The 26855-nt window shown below is 38.4% G+C and overlaps 1 protein-coding gene and 1 pseudogene across 1 annotated transcript in view; one reads left to right on the top strand and one right to left on the bottom strand.

Annotated features, from left to right (window-relative positions):
- The window catches only part of IARS2 (isoleucyl-tRNA synthetase 2, mitochondrial), a 76329-nt gene that overhangs the window by 10789 nt on the left and 38685 nt on the right, over nucleotides 1-26855 (top strand). Inside the window, exons 3-7 of the mRNA XM_036870655.1 lie at nucleotides 24263-24422; nucleotides 26046-26194; nucleotides 26278-26327; nucleotides 26408-26517; nucleotides 26605-26695. Coding sequence (XP_036726550.1) covers nucleotides 24263-24422; nucleotides 26046-26194; nucleotides 26278-26327; nucleotides 26408-26517; nucleotides 26605-26695 — 560 coding nt within the window. The remainder of the gene's footprint in view (nucleotides 1-24262; nucleotides 24423-26045; nucleotides 26195-26277; nucleotides 26328-26407; nucleotides 26518-26604; nucleotides 26696-26855) is intronic.
- On the bottom strand, nucleotides 3951-4401 carry LOC118901813 (annotated as a pseudogene).

Here is a 26855-nt window from a genome sequence, read left to right as displayed (position 1 = left end):
ACTTGTTGACCATTTTTTTGTCTTCTTTGGGAAAATGCTCAGGTCTTTTGTCCATTTTTTTATTGGATTATTTGCTTCTTTTGCTGTTGAGTTTTACATACCCTTATATTGAGTATATATTCATACAGTAAATATCTTAATGCTTTGGTTATTAACCCCTTATCAGAAAAATGGTTTGCAAATATTTTTTCCCATTCTGTAAGTTACCTTTTCATTTTGTTCATTGCTTCTTTTGCTGTGAAGAGGCTTTTTAGTTTGATGTAGTCCCACTTTTTGGTTTCTGCTTTCATTACTTGTGCAACAAAAATCATTGTCAAGACCAAAGTCATGGGGCTTTTCCCCTATATTTTTTTTCTAGTAGTTTTGCAATTTCAGGTCTTAACTTTAAGTCCTTAATCCATTTCAAGTTAATTTTGGTAAGTGGTGTAAGATAGGGGATTTACTTTCATTTTTTTGCATGAAAATATATGGTTTTCCCATTACCATTTATTGAAGAGACTATTCTTTCCCCGTTGAGTGAGAATTCTTGGCTTTCTTGTCACATATTAGTTGACTTTATATACAAAGGTTATTTTTGGGCTCTTGATTCTTTTACATTGGTCTCTGTGTCTGTTGTTCTGCTAATACTATAGTGTTTTGATTACAGTAGCTTTGTAATATCAGGAAATGTGGTGTCTCCAGCTTTGTTTTTTCTCTAATTTGCATTGGCTGTTTGGGCTCTTTTGTGGTTCATTATGAATTTTAGGATTTTTTTTTTTCTGTTTCTGGGAAAAATGTCATTGGAATTTTGACATGGGTTGCATTGAATCTTTAATGGCTTTGGGTGTGTGGGCATTTTAACAGTACAGACATACCTTGGAAGATATTTCGGGTTCAGTTCCATTCCACTGCAGTAAAGCAAATATTGGATCGAGGCTAGTCTCATGAATGTTTTGGTTTTCCAGTGCATATAAAAGCTGTTTACACTACATTGTAGTCTATTAAGTGTGCAATAGTATTATCTGTCAAAAAATGCACATATCTTAATTTAAAAATACTTTATTGCTAAAGGAATGGTAACCAGTATCTGACAAGGCAGGGTTGCCACAAACCTTCAATTTGTAAAAAATGCAATATCCCTGAGTTGCAATAAAATGAAGCACGATAAAATGAGGTATGCCTGTATTAATTCTTCTGATCCATGAATGTGGGATATCTTTCCATTTATTTGTGTCATCTTCGATTTCTTTCATCCATGTCTTCATGGTTTTCTGTGTACAGATATTTTAGCTCCTTGGTTAAATTTATTTCTAAATGTTTTGTTGTTTATGGTACTATTGTACATAGAGGGTTTTTAAAATTTCTTTTTCAGATAGTTTATTGTTAGCGTATAGGAGCATGTCTGATTTTTGTATGTTGATTTTGTATCCTGAAACTTTAATGAACTTGTTTATTCTAACAGTTTTTTTGTCAAGTCTAGGATTTTCTGTATATAACGTCACGTCATCTGCAAAAAAAGACAATTTTACTGCTTACTTTTTGGTTGGGTATCTTTTTTTTTTTTTTTCCTTTTCTATTTGTTCTGGCTAGGACCTCTAATACTATATTGAATAGGAATGGTGAGAGTGGGCACCCTTGTATTATTCCTGATCTTAGAGGAAAAGCTTTCAGCCTTTCACCATTCAGTATGATGTTAGCTGTGGCCTTGTCATATATGGCCTAATGTATTATCTTTGAGGTATGTTCCTTCTGTACCCACTATATTGAGAGTTTTTATAATGAAATTTTTATATGTTGAATTTTGTCAGATGCTTTTTCGGCTTCTGTTGAGATGAACATGTGATTTTTATCTTCTAATGTGGTGTGTCAACTTAATGATTTGTTTATGTGGAACCATCCTTGCATCCCAGGGATGAATCCCACTTTATCATGGTGTACGATCCTTTTAATATGCTGTTGAATTTGATTTGATAGTATTTTGTTAATAACTTTTACATCTATATTCATCAGGGATTTTGGCCAGTGGTTTTCTTGTAGTATCCTTGTTGGCTTTGGTATTAAGGTAGTGTTGGCCTTATAAAATGGGTTTGGGAGTATTCAGTTTTTCTGAAGAGTTAGAAAAAGATTGGCATTCATTCTTCTGTAAATATTTGCTAGAATTCATCTGTGAAGTCTTGGGCTTTTCTTTTTTGGGAGATTTAAAATTACTCATTCAGTCTTTTTATTTGTTACTGTTCTGTTCAGATTTTCTATTTTTTCATGATTCAGTCTGGGTGAGTTTTATGTGCCTGCATATTTATACATTTTTCCTAGGTTGTTCAATTTCTTGGCATATAATTGTTCACAGGAGTCTCTTACGATCCTTTCTTTGTATTTCCCCAGTGTCAGTTGTAATGTCTCCTGTTTCACTCATAATTTTATTTATTTCAGTTTTCTGTCTTTCTTGGTAAGTCTAGTTAAAGGTTTGTCAATTTTGTTTATCTTTTCAAAAACCACCACTTAGTTTTATTGATCTTTTCTATTTGTTTTTCTATGCTCTGTTTCATTTATTTCTGCTTCAATTTTTGTTATCTCTTTCCTTCTCCTAACTTTGAGCTTTGTTTGTTCCTTTCTAGTTCCTTGAAGTGTAAAGTTAGGTAGTTTGAGATCTGTCTTTTTGCTTAATGTAGGTGTTTATAACTGTCAACTTCCCTCTTTGACCTGCTTTTACTGCATCCCATAAGATATCTTTCCAGCAGTTATTTAAGATGTTTATTCAAATTTCATCTTTTTGGTAATTAGAAATATTACCATTTGTCTTTTTACTTTTTTAAAATATCTTTTTAAATTAAATCAGGGAAATTTGCACACATGGAATATTACCTTTTGTTTATTCATTTACTCTTTCAATTTTTTAATATATTGTTTTGGTAAAAAAGTGAGAAAGAGTGTTAAACCATTGGTATATTAAATAAAAACAACTTTAATCCCCAATACCTTGTTCCTATATCAGCTAAAGATTCTTTTTTTTTAAAATAAATTTATTTATTATTTTTGGCTGTGTTGGGTCTTCGTTGCTGCATGTGGGCTTTCTCTAGTTGTGGCTAGCGGGGGCTACTCTTCGTGGCAGAGCACGGGCTTCTTGTTGCAGTGGCTTCTCTTGTTGCGGAGCATGGGCTCTAGGCACACGGGCTTCAGTGGTTGTGGCACGTGGGCTCGGTAGTTGTGGCTCATGGGCTGTAGAGTGCAGGTTCAGTAGTTGTGGCACACGGGCTTAGTTGCTCCGTGGCATGTGGGATCTTCCTGGACAAGGGCTTGAACCTGCATCCCCTGCATTAGCAGGCAGATTCTTAACCAATGCACCACCAGGGAAGTCCTCAACTAAAGATTCTTAAGGTAACTTAAAGCACTCAGACATCCTTGGAAAGTAATATTATAATACACAGTAACATTTCTATATTACATTTTCATAGATATTGTTGAAAGGAAAAATAAATCACATATTCTTTCATTCAAAATATGGAAAACTGAAAAAGTAAAACTAAATTGACAAAATTGTAATTTGTTTATGCTAGATTTTACCTAATTTTAATGAAAATAGTTGTTACGTGTTACATACATTTGAAGGTATAAAAATATATTTTTCTTCATTGCACAAAATTTTTTATTGCAAAATACTTAAGTACAGACCTCTAAGAACATTTTCATAATGACCATTAAGTGTATAGAAAACATTTTTCAAATCTGAGTGTAAGTGGAGGGGAAAGCCGGATGCAAGGTGACTAAAATCCAGAGTTTGGGTGACTTGGCAAAGTCATCCAATTAACAGGTTGAAGTTGTGGATGTGACCCAGGCAGGATTTTCTTGTTTAAAAATGCTGCAGATGAGTGTATTTAAAACAAAGGGGAGGAAAATCTAGTTATAGCCCACCCACATCATTTTATACCAGAAAAACAACTGTAGCAAGTAACTTTGAGTGTTTCAGAACTTAGTTAGGTGCATGGTCCATTGGTATCCAGCTTTAATACCTGCCTGTGAGTGCCATGTTCCACCACAACCCCAGCTCCAGCACACTTGCTGTTAGCAGCTAATTCTTTTTCACATAGAGTCAGGAATTTGGACTAAAGTTCTAACCCTTCTTCTTTTCCAGAGTTAGAGTGGTACCGCATGTTTCCTCCTTTTACTTCCCCCACAGAGGTGGCTTCAGGGATGATGAGAATGTCACCAGGTAGATTCAGTATAGAGATGTGCTTTCCATTTTCTGTCTCAGTTACCTAATCTTACAAGCCAGCTCCCTTGAAAAAGCATGTGTAGATCACTAGTCCTCTCTGGTCCTCTCTGAACCTCCGCCCACTGGGCTGCAGTGGGGTGTACTTGCAGCTGGGTGTGTGGCTGTTGCTGCAGGAGTACCTTGGCCTAAGGTGTCTGGCCGCTCTCAGCCATGGCTGGAGCCTGTGCAACAATCCAGTGAGTTCAGGCCAAGTGCTGTGCAATCTCTGCGCCCCTTAAGTTGTGGTATACTGTGTTTCTCTTTTCATTTGTTTTCAAGATATTTTTGATTTCCTTTTTTATTTCTTCTTTGACCTGTTGGTTTTTCAGAAATGTATTGTTTACTTTCCACATATTTGTGAGTTTTTCAGTTTTCTTCTTGTTGTTGATTTTTAGTTTCATGCCATTGTGGTCAGAAAAGATTGTTGGTATGGTTTCACTCTTTCTACATTTGTTAACACTTGTTTTGTGGCCAAATATTATCTATTCTGGACATTAATCAGTGTGTGCTTGAGAAGAATGTGTATTCTGCTGCTTGTCAGTGGAATGTTCAGTATATGTCTGTTACGTTCATATGGTCTGAAGTATAGTTTAAATCCATTGTTTCCTTATTGATTTTCTGTCTGGACCATCTATCCATTGTTCAAAATGGAGTATTGAAGTCCTATACTATTATCGTATTATTTTCTATTTCTCCACATCTGTTTGTAGTTACTTAATATATTTAGGTGCTCCGATGTAGGGTACATATATATTTACAACTAATAATTTTCTCTTGATGAATCGACCCCTTTATCATTATGATGACATCGTTTGTCTCTTATTAGAATTTTTGACTTAAAGTCTATTTTGTCTGGTACAAGTATAGCTACCTCTTCTGAGTTTCCATTTGCGTGGAATATCTTTTTCTATCCCTTTACCTGATTTCCTAAGTGTGTCTTTAAAGCTGACATGATCTCTTGTTGGCATCATGCAGTCGAGTCTTGTTTTTTTCCATCCTTTCAGCCACTCTATACTTTTTGATTGGAAGATGTAATCCTTTTACATTTAAAATAATTATTGATAGGCAAGTACTTACTAATGCCAACTTATTGTTTCCTGTTTGTTTTGTAGTTCCTTTGTTCCTCTCTTTCTTTTTTCCTTCATGAATTGTTGATTTTTCTTAAAGGCATGCTTTGATTTCCTTCTCTTTATCTTTTGTACCTTTACTATGGTTTTTTGTTTTGTGGTTACCATGAGGCTTACATAAAGCACCTTATAGCTGTAACAGTCTGTATGAACTAACAAATTATATTTGATTGCACACAAAAACTGCCCTTTTACTCCCAGTACACATTTATGTTTCTTACAATTTTGCCTTACATCTTTTTATATTGTATATTCATTAACACGTTATTTTAATTAGAGTTACTTTAACACTTCTGTCATTTAACCTTTATACTAGAGTTATGTCATTAACATACCACCATATTACAGTATAGGAGTATTTTGAATTTGCCTATATACTTACCTTTACCATATTTTAAAATTGCATATGTTTTCTAGGCACTAATTATCATCCTTTCATTTCAGCTTGGAGAACTCCTTTTAGGATTTCTTGTAATGTAGGTCTAGTGGTGATGAACTCCTTCAGCTTTTGTTTGTCTGTAAAAGTAGTTATCTTTCTTTCATTTATGAAGAATAACTTTCCCAGTTAAGTATTATTGGTTGGCAGGTTTTTATTTGCAGCACTTTGAATATATCATCCCATTCTTTTTGGCCTGCAAGGTTTCTGCTGTGATATCTAGTTGTAGGTTTATGGAGGTTCCCTTGTAAGTGGTAAGTGACAAGCTTTTTTTCTGTTGCTGCTTTCAAGATGCTCACTTTGTCTTTGATTTTTGACACTTTTATTATTATGTGTCTTTGAGAAGATCTATTTGGGTTGAATTTGTTTGGGGATCTGTGAGCTTCATGAATTTGAATGCTCATATCTTTCCCCAGATTTGGGAAATTCTTAGCTATTCTTTCTTTAAATAAGCTTTCTGACTCTTTTTCCCTTTCTCCTCCTTCTGGGACTCTCATAAAGCATATATTGTTTCTTTCAGTTGTGTCACATAAGTACTACAGGCTTTCGTCATTCCTTTTTTTTCTTTTTTCTTTTTGTACCTCTGACTGGATAACTTGAAATGATCTATCTTTGATTTCACTGATTCTTTCTTCTGGTTGGCCATGTCTGCTGTTGAAGCTCCTGTTGAATTCTAAAGAATCCATTGTATTCTTTGGCTCCAAAATTTATTTTTGGTTGTTTTATATTTTTTATCTCTGTGTTGAGTTTCTCATTTTGTTCATGAGTTGCTTTCTGATTTTGTAAAATTGTTATCTGTAGTTATGTTAAGCTGATGGTTTTCTTTGTTTTTGTTTGTTTTTGTAGTTCTCAGAGCATCTTTAGAACAGTTATTTTGAATTGTTTGTTATGAAGTTTGTTGATCTCCATTTCTTTGGGTTCTTTTACTGGAAGTTTACTTATTTCCTTCGGTGGAGCTATGTTTCCTTGATCCTTTGTGATTCCTGTAGCCTTGCATAGATAACTGTACATTTGAAGGAGTTTTCACCTCTTCCAGACTTTATAGACTGATTTCAATAAGGAAAGACCTTCTCTTGTGTGTGGGAACATGTTGGAATGTGCTGTAACTGCTGGTGTACTGGTGCAGGATGCCAAGTGTGGGTGTGTGGCCGCTCTGGGTCAGAGATGGATCTGGTGTGGTGTCTTGTCTGCAGAGGCAGTTGGGGTCTACAGCATAACACCTGTGTGATCTTTGGTGGGCTCTGCAGGTGGTCCTTCATGGCTGCACGGGCTGTTTGTGTTCAGTGATGTTTCCAGGTTCAGTGGCTGGGGACAAGGGCAAGCAGTGGTCATGGCTGGAACTGGTGATATGCACAGGCTTGGCTGCTGGGGCTGGCCACAGACACCTATATGGTGGCAGGGTGTAGCTGCAAACTCACATGCAGTGGTCAGGGTCAGAGTCAGCAGTAGCGTCCGGGGCCACCTGCAAGCACATGGTCAGCTCCGGGGGCCCTGGCTGTCAGCATGTACTGCCATGAATACACTGGCTAGCCACAGGCACGATCATGGCAGTGGGTGTCAGTGATGGGAGTTGAGGCTGGCCCCTTACAGGTGAGTGTTAGGAGTCAGGGCCAGATCCAGCCCCATTAGCAGCTGTGGGGGCCTTGGCTGTTGGTGTGCGCGTGTATGTCCCTAGGGGCTAACTGCAGGTGGCTGCAGTGGTGCAGGCGAGTGACGGCGTCAGGGCCAGGTCTTCTCCCCAAACAGCTGTGGGGACCTTGGCTGCCAGTGTGCGGTTGTGCATCTGCAGAGGCTAGCCTTGTGCGTGTGCACGGCAGTGGATGCTGGTGATTTGAGTTGGGGGCCTGCAGTGTGCGGGTGCACAGCTGCTGGGGCTGAACGCAGGCACACACAGTGGTGTGGGTCAGTGACATGCGTCAGGGCCAGATCTTTGTCCTTAAGCAGTTGTGGGGCCTTGGCGGTCAGTGTGCCTCTGTGCATCTGCAGGGGCCTACGGTGGTGTCTTGCGTGTGTGCAGCCGCAGTGGCTGGCGCTGGTTGCTGGTGTGGCTCTTGGGCTCTAGCAGCAGAAGGTGGGGAGCTAGCAGGGAGAGCCTCAGACGGCTGGCATCTCCAGGCATGAAAACTTGCAAAACCTCAGTGGTGAAATCTGCAGGTTGTCGGCGGCATCTGTGGTGACTGTTGCTTTGCTCAGTGGTGAGAGCTGCTGCTGAGCAGTCTGTTGTCGTCTGTGGCGAGGTCCTCGGTAGCAAAAGCTGGGGAGGTCTGCAGCATCCACAGAGCTCCTGAGGTGCTCATTGATGCAGGCTGCTGGGGTCCTCCGTAGAGGAAGGAGGCCAGTGGGCGCTGCGGTTCCCATGCCGCCTGGCTGATACTGGCTGCCCCTGCCCATCTTCCTTGATCTAGCTGCGTGTAGATGTCTCAGCTTTGCTGCGCTCTAAGGTGCAGTGAAATGCACGGGACCCTGGAAGGCTGGAGAAGCCGGTCCTTCACTTTCTCTCCCTTTCCTGGTGACGGGAACTCTCTCCAGCCAAGGAGTACCCAGTGTCTGCCCTGGGTGACGAGGTGACGCAGCCAGAGCAAACTGCTTTCCCCCCTTTCTTGTGCATTGGTCTCAGGTTTTTTTGTCCCACTGTGTTGTGGAAGCTTCTCAAGTGGACTCCAGGGCCATTTTTGTTCATGGACGGCTGTCTAGTTGTGGTACCTTGTGGGGGCGTGGGTATGGGCTCTTTTCTACTCCACCATCTCTGTGACAGCCCTTACTTAAATTTCATTATTCCACTACATCCTTAATGTTGTTGTGGTTGCTCTAGTGCTTGTGTATATATCTTAACTTGTCAGAGTCAGCTTCAGAATTACACTAGCTTAATATTCGTGAGATGTAGAGATGTTACGCCTTTTTTCACTTTACCCTTGGACAGCGCGGGGGTTAGGGCTGCCGATTCTCTGCACAGGCGAAAGTCTGGGTATAACTTCACAGTCACCCTCCTCATCCTTGGTTCCACATCTGCAGATTCAGCCAACCTCGGATCGTGTAGTACCTACTTAATGAACAAAAATCCCTGTGTACGTGGGCCCGAGCAGTTCAAACCTGTGTTGTTCAAGGGTCAACTGTAGTTCTGGTCCTTTCTGTCTCTTCTTTTTTTTTTTTTAAATAATTTCCTCCTCCTTTTAGCTACTTTTATTTTTTTTTATTTATTTATTTATTTTTGGTTGTGCTGGGTCTTCGGTTCGTGCGAGGGCTTTCTCTAGTTGCGGCAAGTGGGGGCCACTCTTCATCGCGGTGCGGGGACCGCTCTTCATCGCGGTGCGCGGGCCTTTCACTATCGCGGCCCCTCCCGTTGCGGGGCACAGGCTCCAGACGCGCAGGCTCAGTAGTTGTGGCTCACGGGCCCAGCCGCTCCGTGGCATGTGGGATCTTCCCAGACCAGGGCTCGAACCCGTGTCCCCTGCATTAGCAGGCAGATTCTCAACCACTGCGCCACCAGGGAAGCCCTCTGTCTCTTCTTATGGTCTTCTTGTTATGCATAGTGCATCCATTAATGTTACAAACTCCGCAATACATTGTTATAAATTATTACTTTACCATCTGTAGTCATTTTCTTAGCCCAGTGCAGCCTTTCTCATATATACCTCCTTTGTGCTGTTATCTACAAATATATTATATTTCTGTATGTTTTACACTGGACAACACATTACATACATAGTTTTTGAACATTTGCCTTTCACATCAGTTAGGAGAAGAGAGTATTCAGTTGGCCAAAACCTTCTTTCGGGGTTTTTCCGTAACATCTTATGGAATGTTTTTTCCTGTGGATTTGAATTACCATCTGTGGGCACTTGCTTTTAGCCTGAAGAACTTCCTCTCATGTCCTTTCCTGTGAGATGGGTCTGCTGGCAACAAATTCATTCCCTCTCTCTCTTTCTCTTTTTTTCTTTTTGTTTTTTAAAAAAAATAAAAGAATGGCTTTATTTTGCTTGCATTTTTTCAATTTAGCTCTGCTGGCTGTAGGATTCTTGGTTGAGAATGTTTTCTTTGAGCACTTTCAGTATGTGATCCCACTGCTCTCTGCCCTACGTTGTTTCTGCTGACAACTCAGCTGCTAGTGTTACTGGGGTTCTCTTGTACATACTCTTTTTCTCTCTTTCTGCTTTCAAGGTTTTCTGCTTATTTCTCACTTCCAGCATTTTTACTGTAATGTATCTTTGTTTGGATCTGTCTGTGTTTATTCTTCTTGGAGTTCATTTGGCTTTCTGGTTGAGCAGGTTAGTGTTTTCCAGTAAATTTCAGAAATTGTCAATTAATTTTTTATATATGTTTAAAAAAATTTTTTTAACATCTTTATTGGAGTATAATTGCTTTACAATGGTGTGTTAGTTTCTGCTGTATAACAAAGTGAATCAGCTATACATATACATATATCCCCATATCTCCTCCCTCTTGTGTCTCCCTCCCACCCTCCCTATCCCACCCCTATAAAGCTGATCTCCCTGTGCTATGTGGCTGCTTCCCACTAGCTATCTGTTTTACATTTGGTAGTGTATATATGTCCATGTTACTCTCTCACTTCATCCCAGCTTACCCTTCCCCCTCCCCATGTCCTCAAGTCCATTCTCTACGTCTCCGTCTTTATTCCTGTCCTGCCCCTAGGTTCTTTGAACCATTTTTTTGTTTTTTAGATTCCATATTTATGTCTTGGCATACGGTATTTGTTTTTCTCTTTGTGACTTATTTCACTCTGTATGACAGACTCTAGGTCCATCCACCTCAATACAAATAACTCAATTTTTTTTCTATTTATGGCTGAGTAATATTCCATTGTATATATGTGCCACATCTTCTTTATCCATTCATCTGTCGATGGACACTTAGGTTGCTTCCATGTCCTGGCTGTTGTAAATAGAGCTGCAGTGAACATTGTGGTACATGACTCTTTTTGAATTATGGTTTTCTCAGGGTATATGCCCAGTAGTGGGATTGCTGGGTCGTATGGTAGTTCTATTTTTAGTTTTTTAAGGAACATCCTTACTGTTCTCCATAGTGGCTGTATCAATTTACATTCCCACCACCAGTGCAAGAGGGTTCCCTTTTCTCCACACCCTCTCCAGCATTTATTGTTTGTAGATTTTTGATGATGGCCATTCTGACTGGTGTGAGGTGATACCTCATTGTAGTTTCGATTTGCATTTCTCTAATAATTAGTGATGTTGAGCATCATTTCATGTGTTTGTTGGCAATGTGTATATCTTCTTTGGAGAAATGTCTATTTAGGTCTTCTGCCCATTTCTGGATTGGGTTGTTTGCTTTTTTGATACTGATACTGAGCTGCATGAGCTGCTTGCATATTTTAGAGATTAATCCTTTGTCAGTTGCTTCGTTTGCAAATATTTTCTCCCATTCTGAGGGTTGTCTTTTTTATGGTTTCTTTTGCTGTGCAAAAAGCTTTTAATTTTCATTAGGTCCCATTTGTTTATTTTTGTTTTTATTTCCATTTCTCTAAGAGGTGAGTCAAAAAGGATCTTACTGTGATTTATGTCATAGAGTGTTCTGCCTGTGTTTTCCTTTAAGAGTTTTATAGTGTCTGGCCTTACATTTAGGTCTCTAATCCATTTTGAGTTTATTTTTGTGTATGGTGTTAGGGAGTGTTCTAATTTCATTCTTGTACTTGTAGCTGTCCAGTTTTCCCAGCACCACTTATTGAAGAGGCTGTCTTTTCTCTATTGTATACTCTTGCCTCCTTTATCAAAGATAAGGTGACCATATGTGTGTGGGTTTATCTCTGGGCTTTCTGTCCTGTTCCATTGATCTGTATTTCTGATTTTGTGCCAGTACCATACTGTCTTGATTACTGTAGCTTTGTAGTATAGTCTGAATTCAGGGAGCCTGATTCCTCCAGCTCCGTTTTCCCTTCTCAAGAGTGCTATGGCTGTTTGGGGTCTTTTGTGTTTCCATACAAATTGTGAAATTTTTTGTTCTAGTTCTGTGAAAAATGCTATTGGTAGTGTGATAGGGATTGTATTGAATGTGTAGATTGCTTTGGGTAGTATAGTCATTTTCACAATGTTGATTCTTCCAATTCAAGAACATGGTATATCTCTCCATCTGTTTATATCATCTTTAATTTCTTTCATCAGTGTCTTATAGTTTTTTGCATACAGGTCTTTTGTCTCCTTAGGTAGGTTTATTCCTAGGTATTTTATTCTTTTTGTTGCAGTGGTAAATGGGAGTGTTTCCTTAATTTCTCTTTCAGATTTTTCATCATTAATGTATAGGAATGCAAGAGATTTCTGTGCATTAATTTTGTATCCTGCGACTTTACCAAATTCATTGATTAGCTCTAGTAGTTTTCTGGTAGCATCTTTAGGATTCACTATGTATAGTGTCATGTCATCTGCAAACAGTGACAGCTTTACTTCTTCTTTTCCGATTTGAATTCCTTTTATTTCTTTTTCTTCTCTAATTGCTGCTGCTAAAACTTCCAAAACTATGTTGAATACTAGTGGTGAGAGTGGGCAACCTTGTCTTGTTCCTGATCTTAGTGGAAATAGTTTCATTTTTTCACCATTGAGAATGATGTTGGCTGTGGGTTTGTCATATATGGCCTTTATTATGTTGAGGTAAGTTCCCTGTATGCCTACTTTCTGGAGGGTTTTTATCATAAATGGGTGTTGAATTTTGTCGAAAGCTTTTTCTGCATCTATTGAGGTGATCATATGGTTTTTCTCCTCCAGTTTGTTAATATGGTCTATCACATTGATTGATTTGTGTATATTGAAGAATCCTTGCATTCCTGGGATAAACCCCACTTGATCGTGGTGTATGATCCTTTTAATGTGCTGTTGGATTCTGTTTGCTACTATTATGTTGAGGAATTTTGCATCTGTGTTCATCAGTGATATTGGTCTGTAGTTTTCTTTTTTTGTGACATCTTTGGTTTTGGTATCAGGGTGATGGTGACCTCGTAGAATGAGTTTGTGAGTGTTCCTCCCTCTGCTATAATTTGGAAGAGTTTGAGAAAGATAGGTATTAGCTCTTCTGTAAATGTTTGATAGAATTCGCCTGTGAAGCCACCTGGTCCTGGGCTTTTGTTTATTGGAGGATTTTTCATCACAATTTCAATTTCAGTGCTTGTGATTGGTCTGTTTATATTTTCTATTTCTTCCTGGTTCAGTCTCAGAATGTTGTGCTTTTCTAAGAATTTGTTCATTTCTTCCAGGTTGTCCATTTTATTGGCATATAGTTGCTAGTAGTAATCTCTCATGATCCTTTGGATTTCTGCAGTGTCAGTTGTTACTTCTCCTTTTTCATTTCTAATTCTGTTGATTTGAGTCTTCTCTCTTTTTTTGTTGATGAGTCTGGCTAATGGTTTATCAATTAATGTTTATCTTCTCAAAGAATCAGCTTTTAGTTTTATTTGTCTTTGCTATTGTTTCCTTCATTTCTTTTACAATTTATTTCTAATCTGAACTTTATGGTTTCTTTTCTTCTGCTAACTTTGGGTTTTTTTTGTTCTTCCTTCTCTACTCGCTCTAGGTGTAAGTTTAGGTGGTTTATTTGAGATTTTTCTTATTTCTTGAGGTAGGATTGTGTTGCTATAAATTTCCCTCTTAAAACTGCTTTTGCTGCATCCCATAGGTTTTGGGTCATCATGTTTTCATTGTCATTTGTTTCTGGTTATTTTTTGATTTCCTCTTTGATTTCTTCAGTGATCTCTTGGTTATTTAGTAATGCATTGTTTAACCTCCGTGTGTTTGTTGTTTTTACAGATTTTTTCCTGTAATTAATATCTAGTCTCATAGCGTTGTGGTCAGAAAAGATACTTGATACGATTTCAATTTTCTTAAATTTACCAAGGCTTGATTTGTGACCCAAAATATGATCTATCCTGGAGAATGTTCCATGAGCACTTGAGAAGAAAGTGTATTCTATTGTTTTTGGATGGAATGTCTTTTAAATATCAATTAAGTCCATCTTGTTTAATGTATCATTTAAAGCTTGTGTTTCTTTATTTATTGTCATTTTGGTTGGTCTGTCCATTGGTGAAAGTGGGGTGTTAAAGTTCCCTACTATTACTGTGTTACTGTCAATTTCCCCTTTTATGGCTGTTAGCTTTTGCCTTATGTACTGAGGTGCTCCTATGTTAGGTGAATAAATATTTACAATTGTTATATCTTCTTGTTGGATTGATCCCTTGATCATTATGTAGTGTCCTTCTTTGTCTCTTGTAATAGTCTTTATTTTAAAGTTTGTTTTGTCTGATTTGAGAATTGCTACTCCAGCTTTCTTTTGATTTCCATTTGCATGGAATATCTTTTTCCATCCCCTCACTTTCGGTCTGTATGTATCCATAGGTTTGAAGTGTCTCTCTTGTAGACAGCATATATATAGGTCTTGTTTTTGTATCCATTCAGCCAGTGTATGTCTTTGGTTGGAGCATTTAATCCATTTACACTTACGGTGTGTTCCTATTACCATTTTCTTAATTGTCTTGGGTTTGTTATTGTAGGTCTTTTCCTTCTCTTGTGTTTCCTGCCTAGAGAAGTTCCTTTAGCATTTGTTGTAAAGATGGTTTGGTGGTGCTGAATTCTCTTAGCTTTTGCTTGTCTGTAAAGGTTTTAATTTCTCCGTAGAATCTGAATGACATCCTTGCTGGGTAGAGTAATCTTGCTTGTTGGTTTTTCCCTTTCATCACTTTAAATATGTCCTGCCACTCCCTTCTGGCTTGTAGAGTTTCTGCTGAAAGATCAGCTGTTAACCTTATGGGGATTCCCTTGTATATTATTTGTTGCTTTTCCCTTGCTGCTTTTAATATTTTTTCTTTGTATTTAATTTTTGATGGTTTGATTAATATGTGTCCTGGCATGTTTCTCCTTGGATTTATCCTGTATGGGACTCTCTGCACTTCCTGGACTTGATTGACTATTTCCTTTCCCATATTAGGGAAGTTTTCAACTATAATCTCTTCAAATATTTTCTCAGTCCCTTTTTTTTTTCTCTTCTTCTTCTGGGACCCCTATAATTTGAATGTTGGTGCGTTTAATATTGTCCCAGAGGTCTCTGAGACTGTCGTCAATTCTTTTCATTCTTTTTTCTTTATTCTGCTCTGTGGTCGTTATTTCCACTATTTTATCTTCCAGGTCACTTATCCTTTCTTCTGCCTGAGTTATTCTGCTCTTGATTCCTTCTAGAGAATTTTTGATTTCATTTATTTTGTTTTTCATCATTGTTTGTTTGTTCTTTAGTTCGTCTGGGTCCTTGTTAAACGTTTCTTGTATTTTCTCCATTCTATTTCCAGGATTTTGGATCATCTTTACTATCATTACTCTGAGTTCTTTTTCAGGTAGGCTGCATATTTCCTCTTCATTTGTTTGGTCTGGTGGGTTTTTACCTTGCTCCTTCATCTGCTGTGTATTTCTCTGTCTTCTCATTTTGCTTAACTCACTGTGTTTGGGGTCTCCTTTTTGCAGGCTGCAGGTTCATATTTCCCGTTATTTTTGGTGTCTGCCCCCAGTGGGTAAGGTTGGTTCAGTGGGTTGTGTAGACTTCCTGGTGGAGGGGACTAGTGCCTGTGTTCTTGTGGATGAGGCTGGATCTTGTCTTTCTGGTCGGCAGGACCGCTTCCGGTGGTGTGTTTTCAGGTGTCTGTCACCTTACTATGATTTTAGGTAGCCTCTCTGCTAATGGGTGGGGTTGTGATCTTGTCTTGCTAGTTGCTTGGCATAAGGTGTCCAGCACTGTAGCTTGCTGGTCGTTGAGTGGAGCTGGGTCTTAGCGTTGAGATGGAGACCTCTGGGAGAGCTTTCGCCGTTTGATATTATGTGGGGCTGGGAGGTCTCTGGTGGACCAGTGTCCTGAACTCGGCTCTCCTGCCTCAGAGGCTCAGGCCTGACACCCGGCTGGAGCGCCAGGACCCTGTTAGCCACACAGCTCAGAAGAAAAGGGAGAAAAAAAGAAAGAAAGAAAGAGAGGGAGGGAGGGAGGGAGGGAGAGAGAAAGAAAGAAAAGAAAAGAAAGTTATTAAAATAAAAAGTAAAAAAAGTTATTATTAAAAATAAGAAAATAGGACAGTAATAAAAAAAAGAAAAAATAAAAAAGAAAGAAAAAAGAGAGCAACCAAACCAAAAAACCAATCCACGAATGATAAGAAGTGCTAAAAAGTATACTAAAAGAAAACCAAAAAGAGACAGACAGATAGAACCCTAGGACAGATGGTAAGAGCAGAGCTATACAGCAAAATCACACAAAGGAGTATACACATACACACTCAGAAAAAGAGAAAAGGAAAAAAAAAAATATATATATATATATATTAAAAAAAGGAAGAGAGCAACCAAATCAGTAAACAAATCTACCAATGTTAATAAGCTCTAAATATTAAACTAAGATAAACATAAAATCAGAAACAAATTAGATGCAGAAAGCAAACCCCAAGTCTACAGTTGCTCCCAAAGTCCACCCCCTCAATTTTAGGATGATTCATTGTCTATTCAGGTATTCCAGAGATTCAGGGTACAACAAGTTGACTGTGGAGATTTAATCTGCTGCTCTTGAGGTTGTTGGGAGAAACTTTCCCTTCTCTTCTTTGTTTGCACAGCTCCTGGGGTTCAGGTTTGGATTTGGCCTTGCCTCTGCATGTAGGTCACCTGAGGGCGTCTGTTCTTTGCTCAGACAGGACGGGGTTAAAGGAGCAGCTGCACCTTTAATAGACATGTCGATGTATTTCTGATGTATTTGTGGGGAAGAAGGTGATCTCCACGTCTTACTCCACCATCTTGAAGGTCCCCTTTTTTTTTTGTATATTTTTAAGCTCCTTTCCTTTCCTCTGAAACTCCCATTCCTTCCATTATGTTGGTATACTGAATATGCATGTTCCACATTTCTGTGAGGTTCTGATCATTTTTTTCTGTTCTTTTTTCTGTTTGTTCCTTGTTTTATGTAATCTCTATTGCTCTATATTTACATTCACTAGTTATTTCTTCTGCCAGTTCATATATACTGTTGAGCCCCTCTAGGGAATTTTGAGTTTCAGCTATTATTTTCAACTCCAGAATTCCCCTTTTGGTCTTTTTAACAAAAATAACAATTTCTGTCTCTTTATTGGTATTTTCTATTGATATGACATTACTGTCATTATCATTTCTCCCTTTATCTCTTTAATCATGGTTTCCTTTAAGTTCTTTACGCTTTATTTTTTTTTTGCCACGCCACATGGCTTGTGGGATCTTAGTTCCCCAACCAGCGATCGAAGCCAGGCCCACAGCAGTGATAGTGCCAAGTCCTAACCACTGAACTGCCAGGGAATTCCGCTTTACACATGTTTATAATGGCAGTCTTGAATTCTTTTTCTGTTAACCTGACATATGGTTGCTCTCATAGGTAGTTGATGTTGCCTGCTTATTTTTCAGTTTATGTGCCATGCATTTGTGTTTCTTTGTATGTCTTGTAATTTTTTTTGTTCTTGGAAATCAGGCATTTTAGTAATATATTGAAATAAGTCTTGGTCTTTCTGCCACTGCCTGCTTCTTGCCCTGGCTTTTCATTGTAATTGGCTTGTTTATATGTTTGGTGACTGGCAGGATTATTTTCATGAGGTCTGGTCCCACCCCATCCCATTTTTCTCTAGTGTTAAGCCTGTGATGTTGCTTCCTGGGGAGAAGCAGCTTTGGGTATGCTCAGTCACCCTGAGAGGATAGTGGTTTTGGCAGGGCTCCCATCCTGTTTCTCTGCCAACACCCATCTGTTTTGTTCTGAAATTTTCCAGCTCTTGGCTCTGTTGTTTTCAACAGTGCCCTTGGGCATAAACTGTTTTGTAGACTAATTCAATCCTATTTGGGGTCCTTTGAAGTATTGGTTCCTGAGGTCAGTCTTTGATTCTTGTTCTGATCCCAGGAGGACTCCTCCCAGCTGTCTTCTCTCCTGCAAATGAGCTGGCCTAGAGTTTAGCTCTGTCATCTTGAATCTGTGAAACTTTTCCCGATTGCCTTTCATCACAGCCTCTACTCTTGTTCAGAGCCCTCTTAGGCCTGAACCTCTCCTTGCTCTGTTGCTGGGAGGAGAGTAAGAGCTATTTGTTTTACTGCCTGCTTCTCCTGCCCCCAGGCAGAACCTGCCAGGCAGGGCTCTGGAACTGGGAGTGGGGGAAACTACACTTCTGTGTGAGAGACACCCCGACTTTTGGAGCTGAGCACCCATGGGGAGGGTCAGTAGCCTGAGATCTTCTTGAACTGCCTTTCCTGGTGTGGAACCACCATTTCATGAGCCCAAACAAGGGTGATCAGAGCTCCAGCATTCCCAGCAGACTCTCACACACGGTAAAGTTTCTGTTCCATGAGTGGGGTCTTAGAAGTAGAGAATCTCAACCTCATAGCCTCAGCAACAGGTAGGTGGAACAGGATCATAAATGCTGACCCCCTGCTCTCCCCAGGGAGCCCTGTCCCCTTGGCTGCATGGTCTGGAGTGGAGCCGGCCTCACAGAGCTGGCAGGCTGGAGGGAGGGAGTGGTCTTGGTTCTCATTTTTCTTGCCAAACTTTCATGGCATTTTTCTTGTTTAGATATTTCTTTCTTTGCTCTATGCCCTTAGGACCATTTCCAGAAGCTTTATTTATTTATTTTTAATTATAAATTTATTTATTTATTTATTTATTTATGGCTGGTGGGTCTTGGTTGCAGTGAGCGGGGGCTGCTCTTCGTTAGGGTTCATGGGCTTCTCGTTGCTGTGGCTTTTCTTGTTGCAGAGCACGGGCTGCAGGTGCGTGGGCTTCAGTAGTTACGGTACGTGGGCTCAGTAGTTGTGGCTCACGGGCTGTAGAGCGCAGGCTCAGTAGTTGTGGCGCACGGGCTTAGTTGCTCCGTGGCATGTGGGATCTTCCCGGGCCAGGGCTTGAACCTGTGTCCCCTGCATTGGCAGGCGGATTCTTAACCACTGCGCCACCAGGGAAGTCCCTACAGAAGCTTTAAATGATTAGGGTTTTAAATTATTTTCACCACTTTTCCTGGCAAGCCCATCCATGTAGTTTTTTTACACTGTCATGCCTGAAGTCAAATTCTGTTGCATTGATTTTTCTTTTATTTTTCTGTTCTTAATTTCATCAATTTTTTTTTTTTATTGTTTCCTTGCTTCTGCCTGCATTCGGCTCCTTTGTTTTTCTTTTTCTAGTTCTTGAGGTAAGACTTTATATTATTGATCAGACTTTTATTCTTTTCTAATGTATGTATTTTATTGCTGTAAATTTGTGTCATCACTCCTGTAGTTTGTGTCCCACAAATTTTGTCATGTTGAATTTCCATTTTTATTCATTTCATCGTATTTTTTAAATTTCCTTTGAGAGTTCTTTGATCCATGGATTATTTAGAAGCATGTTGTCCCTTTACATCTTTTTTCCTTCCCTTCTTTTTAGCTTGGTTTACATATTTCCTCTGCATGTATTTTGGTCCATATAAGACAGTGTTTGACAGTTATCTTTTCAACTGTGAAACATAATTTAGATGACTTGAGGAAATGGAAAGTTTATTATATTTACCCATATTTTTGTTTACCATACTTTTTCTTCCTTCTTGACGTTTCAGCATCTCTGCTTTATTGTTTTTTTTCTGTTTAGACAATTTTCTTTAGCCATTCCTTAGGGTAGGTCTGCTGGTCACATATCCTTTTAGTTTTCCTGCATCTGATAGTGTCTTGATTTCTTTCCATTCTTGAAGTATACTTTCAGTGTATATAGCATTCTGGATTGACAGTTTTTTCTTAGCACTTGAAAAATATTGTTCCACTTCTTTCTGGCCTCCATGTTTTTTAATGAAAACTTTGCTGTCTTTTAAATTATTTTCCCCTAATAAACAACATGTCATTTTTCTCCAACTGCTTTCAAGACATTTTTATTTTCAAAAGTTTAACGATTATGTGTCTTGACATGGATTTCTTTGGATTTTTCCTCTGGATTTTGTTAAGCTTCTTGAATTTATAGGTTTATGTCTCATGGCAGTTTGGGGAGTTTTCAGCCATTATTTTTTTGTGTACTTTTTTCCACTCTGAAAAAGTCTCCTTTCAGGGCAGCAGTGGCACCAAAGTTAGATCTTTTGTTATAGTCCCACAGCTCCGTGATATTTTTTTTCTGTCCTTTTTCTCTCTTCTTTTTAGATTGGGTCGTTTATTGTTCTGACTTCAAGGTTAGTGGTTCTTCCCTTTTTCCCCTCCATTCTGTAGTTGAGCCCATCTACAGAACTTTTTATTTCACTTATTGCACTTTTCTCTTTTAAAATTTGCATTTGATAGCTCAATAAAATTGAGATATCAAATATAAGAAAAAACATTTTCCATTTACTTTTTCTTGGATATCTACTGACTCTTTGCTGAGGCTTTCTCTTTTTTCATATTTTTCAAGTGTGTTCACAGTTGGTCATTTAAGCATTTTTATCATGGTTACTTTAAAGTCTTTTTCAGGTTATTCTAACATTTCTCTCGTCTCAGTCTTGGTTATCTAGTGACTGTCTTTTTTATTCAGTTTCAGATCTTCCTGGTTTGGGGTATGAGTGAATTTTTGTTGAAACCTTGGCATTTTCTGTATTGTGAGATTTGGCATCTTATTTAAAACTTTCTGTTTTAGCTAGTTTTCACTGACACCTCTCTGGCAAAGGAAGGGCGTCACTTACAGAAAAAAATTTTAAATGTTCTTAGTGGCTAAAAAGTAAATCTGGAAAGTAAATGAGTTTGAATAGTCAAGAAAATTTAGAGGAAGACTGAGGACTGAATTGCTCTATCAGATAGGAGTATCCTGCAGTATTATCTGCTTGTGGTTCAGATCAATAGGACAAAACAGGTGTCTGGACTAGTCTTGTTTTTAGTCTAATATATTGTTATTTACCACACAGAAGCTTTAATAGGTATTATCTTTGCTTTAAAGTTGTTGCTTTTAAGTCATTTCTTCTATTTTAAATTATTTAAGGCTGACTTTTCCATTCTTCTTCTGGAACTTTCTGCTGCCTATGTTAAGTGAAGACACTTTAATTTGAGAAAGGTAGCCTAGTCTCTTGTTTTTAATACACTCAGTGAGACTGTATGTTATAATAAAAGTCCAAAACAAAACTCTACTGTTCCAGATTCTTTTGGTTCCTAGGAATAGAAAAGCCAACTCTATCTGGATTAAGCAAAACAGGGAATTTATTGACCGTTTTAACGGTAGTTTTAGCTCCTTGCATGGCTGCACCCAGGGACTCAGGTAGGGGTTCCGTTTTAACGGTAGTTTTAGCTCCTTGCATGGCTGCACCCAGGGACTCAGGTAATATTAGGGGTTGGTTTCTCTCTCTTTCACTCTTGGGCAGCCTTTCCCCCTTTTGATGTCTGTCCCCTCACCCTTACCCCCACCCCTCATTTCCCAACATTTTCAGGCTTACATTCCATCCTTTCTTTTCTAACAGTTCTTACACAAGTCCTGTAATTGAATCTGCTTGGCCTGTTTTGGGTCACAAGTCTATCCCCGAAGTAATCATTTTGGACTTGGGGATAAAATATGTTGATGACTGCAGTGGATCATGTGTTCACCCTTAGAGCTGGAATGGAGGGCAGTAGGCCCCACGTGGCTTAAGGATTGAGGAGTAATTCTCTGCAAAACTGAGGCACCCCACAAAACTGTCTCTTCTGTGCCTAGTTGGAGGCTCTGTCCAAGACCATGGGCACTTTGGAACTAGAGGAGGAACAGTTCTTGTTCTTCCTCAGACGGTGCCGTGTATAGTTTTGCTTGTTTTTCTCTGCTTGGGATACATCCCGGATGTTCAGATGGCTCCCTTGCTCATTTCCTTCATATCTCTGTTCAGATGTCATCTCTTCAGGTTTACTGATGTCCCTGTAAAACAGTGCCACCACCACCACCCACATGCCTCTTTCAAACCCTTTACCGTGCTGTTAACTTCATAGTGAGCGAATATGTTTATCTTCTGTCTTCCCCCATCTGAAGAAGGACCTTGTTTCTCCTGTTTACTGCCATACTCTGGGTTCCTAGAACAGTGCTTGGCACATTGCAGGCATTCAAATATTTGTCTGTTAAACAAAGGAATACATGAGTATTGTGATAGGAAAATGAAAAACAAAAGGAGAAATGAGGGCAGAGAGGACTGTCGTGACCAAAAGAGACAAATGGCTCTTAAAAGTATGGAGGAACTTATTTGGAGAGGAGGAGGGTAATGTTTGATACTGAGCAATTAGGAAAATATTCCTCTTGCATCCCTGCTGTTTCTTTTACTAGAGGCTTCTAATAAAGGCTTCTGTCTTTCCTTATTAGGGACATTGTTAATTATTAGCTCATGATTAAATTAAAATTTTAGTGAAATAATTAAAAGTAGCTTAAACGATGCCTCTCTGTTAACATGATGGATAGCAGCACTGTAGAGTAGAAATGTTGCAAGCTACAAATGTGAGCCACATAGGTAAGTTAAATTTTTTTAGTAGCCACATAAAAATATTTCAAAAGAAATAGATGAAATTAATCTTAATATTATGTTTAACTCAACATATCTGAGCCATCATTTTAACATATAGCCATTGTAAATTTTGTTAGAGATATTTCACATTCTTTTTTGGGGTATTAAGTATTAGAAATCTGGTATATATTTTATATTTACAGTACCTCTCAATTTAGACTAGCCAATTTTGATGCTCATTAGCTGCTGGTGACTAGTGACTACTGTATAAGACATCACAGTCTAGAACATATATGCATGCATTCCTTTATTCAGTAAGTACTTTAGAATAGTGCCAGATACCATTCTAAATGCTTAGTGTTTACGGATGAAGAAGACAGATGGGATCTCTGGTTTCAGAGAGCTTATATTTTCTCACGAACAGATAATTAAATAAATAAAATAACTTTGAATAGCGGTAAGTGGGAAGGATGTTATTTATATTGATTGATTTAAGTAATATACATAACATAAAGTTTACAGGTCTTAAGTATATATCAGTAGATGAGTGTGTTTATGCAGTATGACTACCACCCAGATCACAAGGCCCCCCTGCCCTTTGGTAAGAAGTTTGAAAGACTTTTACGTGGAAGAAGGGGTGGGAAGAATGTGTATTATCTTTTCTACTTTTGAGAGACATGGAAAGGAAGAAATATTTTTCTGGACTACTGCACTATTCAGTTTTGGGAAGAAGGAGTTAAGCTTGGAGCCAAATCTGTCCTTTGTCTTTGAGCCCCCATTTTTTATTTTTATTTTTTTAAGATTTTTCTTTTTGATGTGGACCAATTTTAAAGTGTTTATTGAATTTGTTACAATATTGCTTCTGTTTTATGTTTTGGTTTTTTGGCCACGAGGCATGTGGGATCTTAGCTCCCAGACCAGGGATCAAACTTGCACGCCCTACAATGGACGGTGAAGTCCTAACCACTGGACCATCAGGGAAGTCCCTGAGCCCCCATTTTTTAGTGGTAATATATTTTTAAAAAGACTCTGCTGCCCCCTACTATCTAAAATGAGCTGAGAAACAGTTATAGAACTATACTAAATGAAGAGGTCTATTGTTTTATTTAGGGTTTTAGTAATAACAAAGTTAACCATGGACTTCCCTGGTGGTCCAGTGGTTAAGATGCCGTGCTTCCACTGCAGGGGGTGCAGGTTTGATCCCTGATCAGGGAAGTTCCACATGCTGCGTGAGGTGCGGCCACAAAAAAAAAAAAAAAAGTTAACCATGATATTTCATACTCTGAGTGCATTATAAATTCTGCGTTGATTCTATAGTATTTATTAACTAAATATACATAATATTGGATTATTCACATTAATAATTTTTTTCATAAGAGTAAAGCAAATTTGTAATTTGTACTCTGATATTTAGAAAGTTCAAATTATTTCTTTTTTAAAATTAATTAATTAATTAATTAATTTATTTATTTTTGGCTGCATTGGGTCTTTGTTGCTGCGCGCGGGCTTTCTCTAGTTGTGGTGAGTGGGTGCTACTCTTCGTTGTGGTGCGCTGGTTTCTCATTGCGGTGGCTTCTCTTGCTGCGGAGCACGGGCTCTAGGGCACACGGGCTTCAGTAGTTGTGGCGCACCGGCTTAGCTGCTCCACGGCATGTGGGATCTTCCCAGACCAGGACATGGCCCTGCATTGGCAGGCGGATTCTTAACTACTGCGCCTCCAGGGAAGCCCTCAAATTATTTCTTAAAAAGGTAGTATGGTTTGCATATTTGCATACTCCAACTTTACAAACAAATTAGTAAATGTGGATGTAATGTTTTTCACTTTAGAATCTTTTATAATTCAGTTTCCTTCTGGGGGAGTTAATGGCGTTTTAAAAATCAGGTATTTGTTACTCTTGTGTTTATGTAGAACTTGAGGGAGTTGGTAGATTTAATAGGTAATTCTATATAAAGCTTATTAAAATTAGGTTTTCTTAGTGTTTTAAAATGATATTAAGAGAATATAAATTGTAGGCCACATGCTTTACGTGTGAATGATGATTATCGTTTTATCTTTGCAGATTTTGAAAGATATAGCCAACCGATACCATATGATGAGAGGTTCCAAAATACATTTTGTGCCAGGCTGGGATTGTCATGGGTTACCCATTGAAATAAAAGTATTATCAGAACTTGGTGGAAAAGCTCAGAATCTTTCAGCTATGGAAATTAGAGAGAAAGGTAAATAATCTCTATTTCTGTTTTAAAATGGTGTTTGTAAACACTGCTTCCTTGGAAAAGTCAGGGCTTTATCAAAGACACCTGTTGTTTTTTGGTTTTTGCTATTGTTTTTCGCTTATAATGAGATCTCTTGGAAACCACTTTGTGTCAAAGAAAATTAAGATTTTGTGTAATTGACTTTTATGAGAACTTATGTTCAGAAATGAAGGAAAGATTTGTGAACACATCCAAGTACATTTTTCAGTTCTTTAGTCTTCACATTTTGTTGAAATTATGATTTTGGTCAATGTTTTTATTTACTTTCTTGGCTAGGACTTGACCTATTTTAGATGTTAAACCAAAAGTAATTATTAAATTAAAAATTTTTTTAAGAGATCTCTTTCTTTGATCCTTTCCTTCCATAGAATGTGTCAAGGAGGACTCTTCTATCCTTTTTCTTTTTTTAAAAGAATTAATTAATTAATATTTTTAGCTGTGTTGGGTCTTCGTTGCTGCACACGGGCTTTCTCTAGTTGCAGCAAGCGGGGCCTTCTCTTCGTTGTGGTGCACGGGTTTCTCATTGCGGTGGCTTCTCTTGTTGTGGAGCACAGGCTCTAGGTGCACAGGCTTCAGTAGTTGTTACACAGGGCTCAGTAGTTGTGGCTCATGGGCTCTAGAGCACAGGCTCAGTGATTGTGGCACACAGGCTTAGTTGCTCTGCGGCATGTAGGGTCTTCCTGGACCAGGGATCGAACCCATGTCCCCTGCATTGGCAGACGGATTCTTAACCACTACACCACCAGAGAAGTCCCCCTTCTGTTCTTATATATTAAACTGTTTTGTTTTTTTTTAAAGGGCTCCTCAGTGTTTATTTATTTATTTATTTTTGGCTGCTTTGGGTCTTTCTTGCTGTGTGCGGGCTTTCTCTAGTTGCGGTGAGCGGGGGCTACTCTTTGTTGTAGTGCATGGGCTTCTTATTGTGGCAGCTTCTCATGTTACAGGGCACGGGCTCTAGGCACACGGGCTTCAGTAGTTGTGGCTCTCGGGCTCAGTAGTTGTGTCTTGCGGGCTCTAGAGCGCAGGCTCAGTAGTTGCGGCGCACAGGCTTAGTTGCTCCACGGCATGTGGGATCTTCCCGGACCAGGGCTCGAACCCGTGTCCCCTGCATTGGCAGGCGGATTCTTAACCACTGTGCCACCAGGGAAGTCCCTAAACTATTTTATAATTGGATATGATTGTGAAGATTTCATACTTCCTTATGAAAGAGTATTATTGGTTATACTGATTACTTTTGTGTGTGTGTGTATATAATGAAATAAGAATTATTCTCTGACCTTTTCTTAAACTAAGAAATATGAAGAATAACTTTTCCAGTTTATTTTTTCTAAAAGTAAGGTCATTTTATGATCTCTCAATAATCGAGGAGATGGTAACAAAATTTTAACTTTTGAAATTTTAGTGAATTTTAGAATTTGTTGTAGGTATCTTCTGAGCACTTTAACTTTCAGATAATTTTCCTATTAAAAATTTTTATAGTCTATGTTGTGTACAGTACCTGCATTTAGAGAGATACATGCTAAGCCATGTTTAAGAATTTGAATTAATTTGTTTTCAAAAGCTTTTTGTTTCTTTTATTGTTTTTAGCTAGATCATTCGCCAAAGCAGCAATTGAGAAACAGAAATCGGCATTTATTCGTTGGGGAATAATGGCAGATTGGAATAATTGCTACTATACATTTGATGGAAGATATGAAGCCAGACAGTTGAGAATTTTCTACGAAATGTATGATAAGGTAATAAAAGTTTTTTTTTTCTTTGAGTATGTTAAAATATGTGTTACAGAATTCCAGCTTTCATTTTTCTTTGTCTTTTATAGGGCTTGATTTATCGATCTTACAAACCTGTGTTTTGGTCTCCCTCATCAAGGTATTTATGTCTTTCTGGTACTAAAGGGGAGAATTTTGTGAGGGTTCCAAATATTTATGTTTAATATTTTTAAACCTTAGGACTGCATTGGCTGAAGCAGAACTTGAATATAATCCAGAGCATGTCAGTTGCTCAGTATATGTAAAATTCCCTCTCTTGAAACCTTCTCCTAAGTTGGCATCTCTTATAGGTAAGATTTATCTGTTGCTTGAGATTATTAAAGTTATGGAATTATAACATTTGATTTGCTAGCATATTTGAAATTTTATTTTCACAGATGGTTCATCTCCTGTTAGTTTCTTAGTCTGGACCACCCAGCCTTGGACAATTCCAGCCAATCAGGCTGTTTGTTATATGCCAGAATCAAAGTAGGTATATTATTGCAATTTTTGTTTTATCCACAAATAGGATCAATTCCATTTTTAGCATTATTTTGATCTTATTTAATCCTTATTATCCTTTTAAAATTAGTGAATTATAACTTAGTTCATATAGATTTAGTTCATGTAGATTTTATTAAGCTTTAGC

Source organism: Balaenoptera musculus, chromosome 1 (genome assembly GCF_009873245.2).
Source record: "Balaenoptera musculus isolate JJ_BM4_2016_0621 chromosome 1, mBalMus1.pri.v3, whole genome shotgun sequence".
Classification (NCBI taxonomy): Eukaryota; Metazoa; Chordata; class Mammalia; order Artiodactyla; family Balaenopteridae; genus Balaenoptera; species Balaenoptera musculus.
This window is presented reverse-complemented; position numbering and strand designations above follow the sequence as displayed.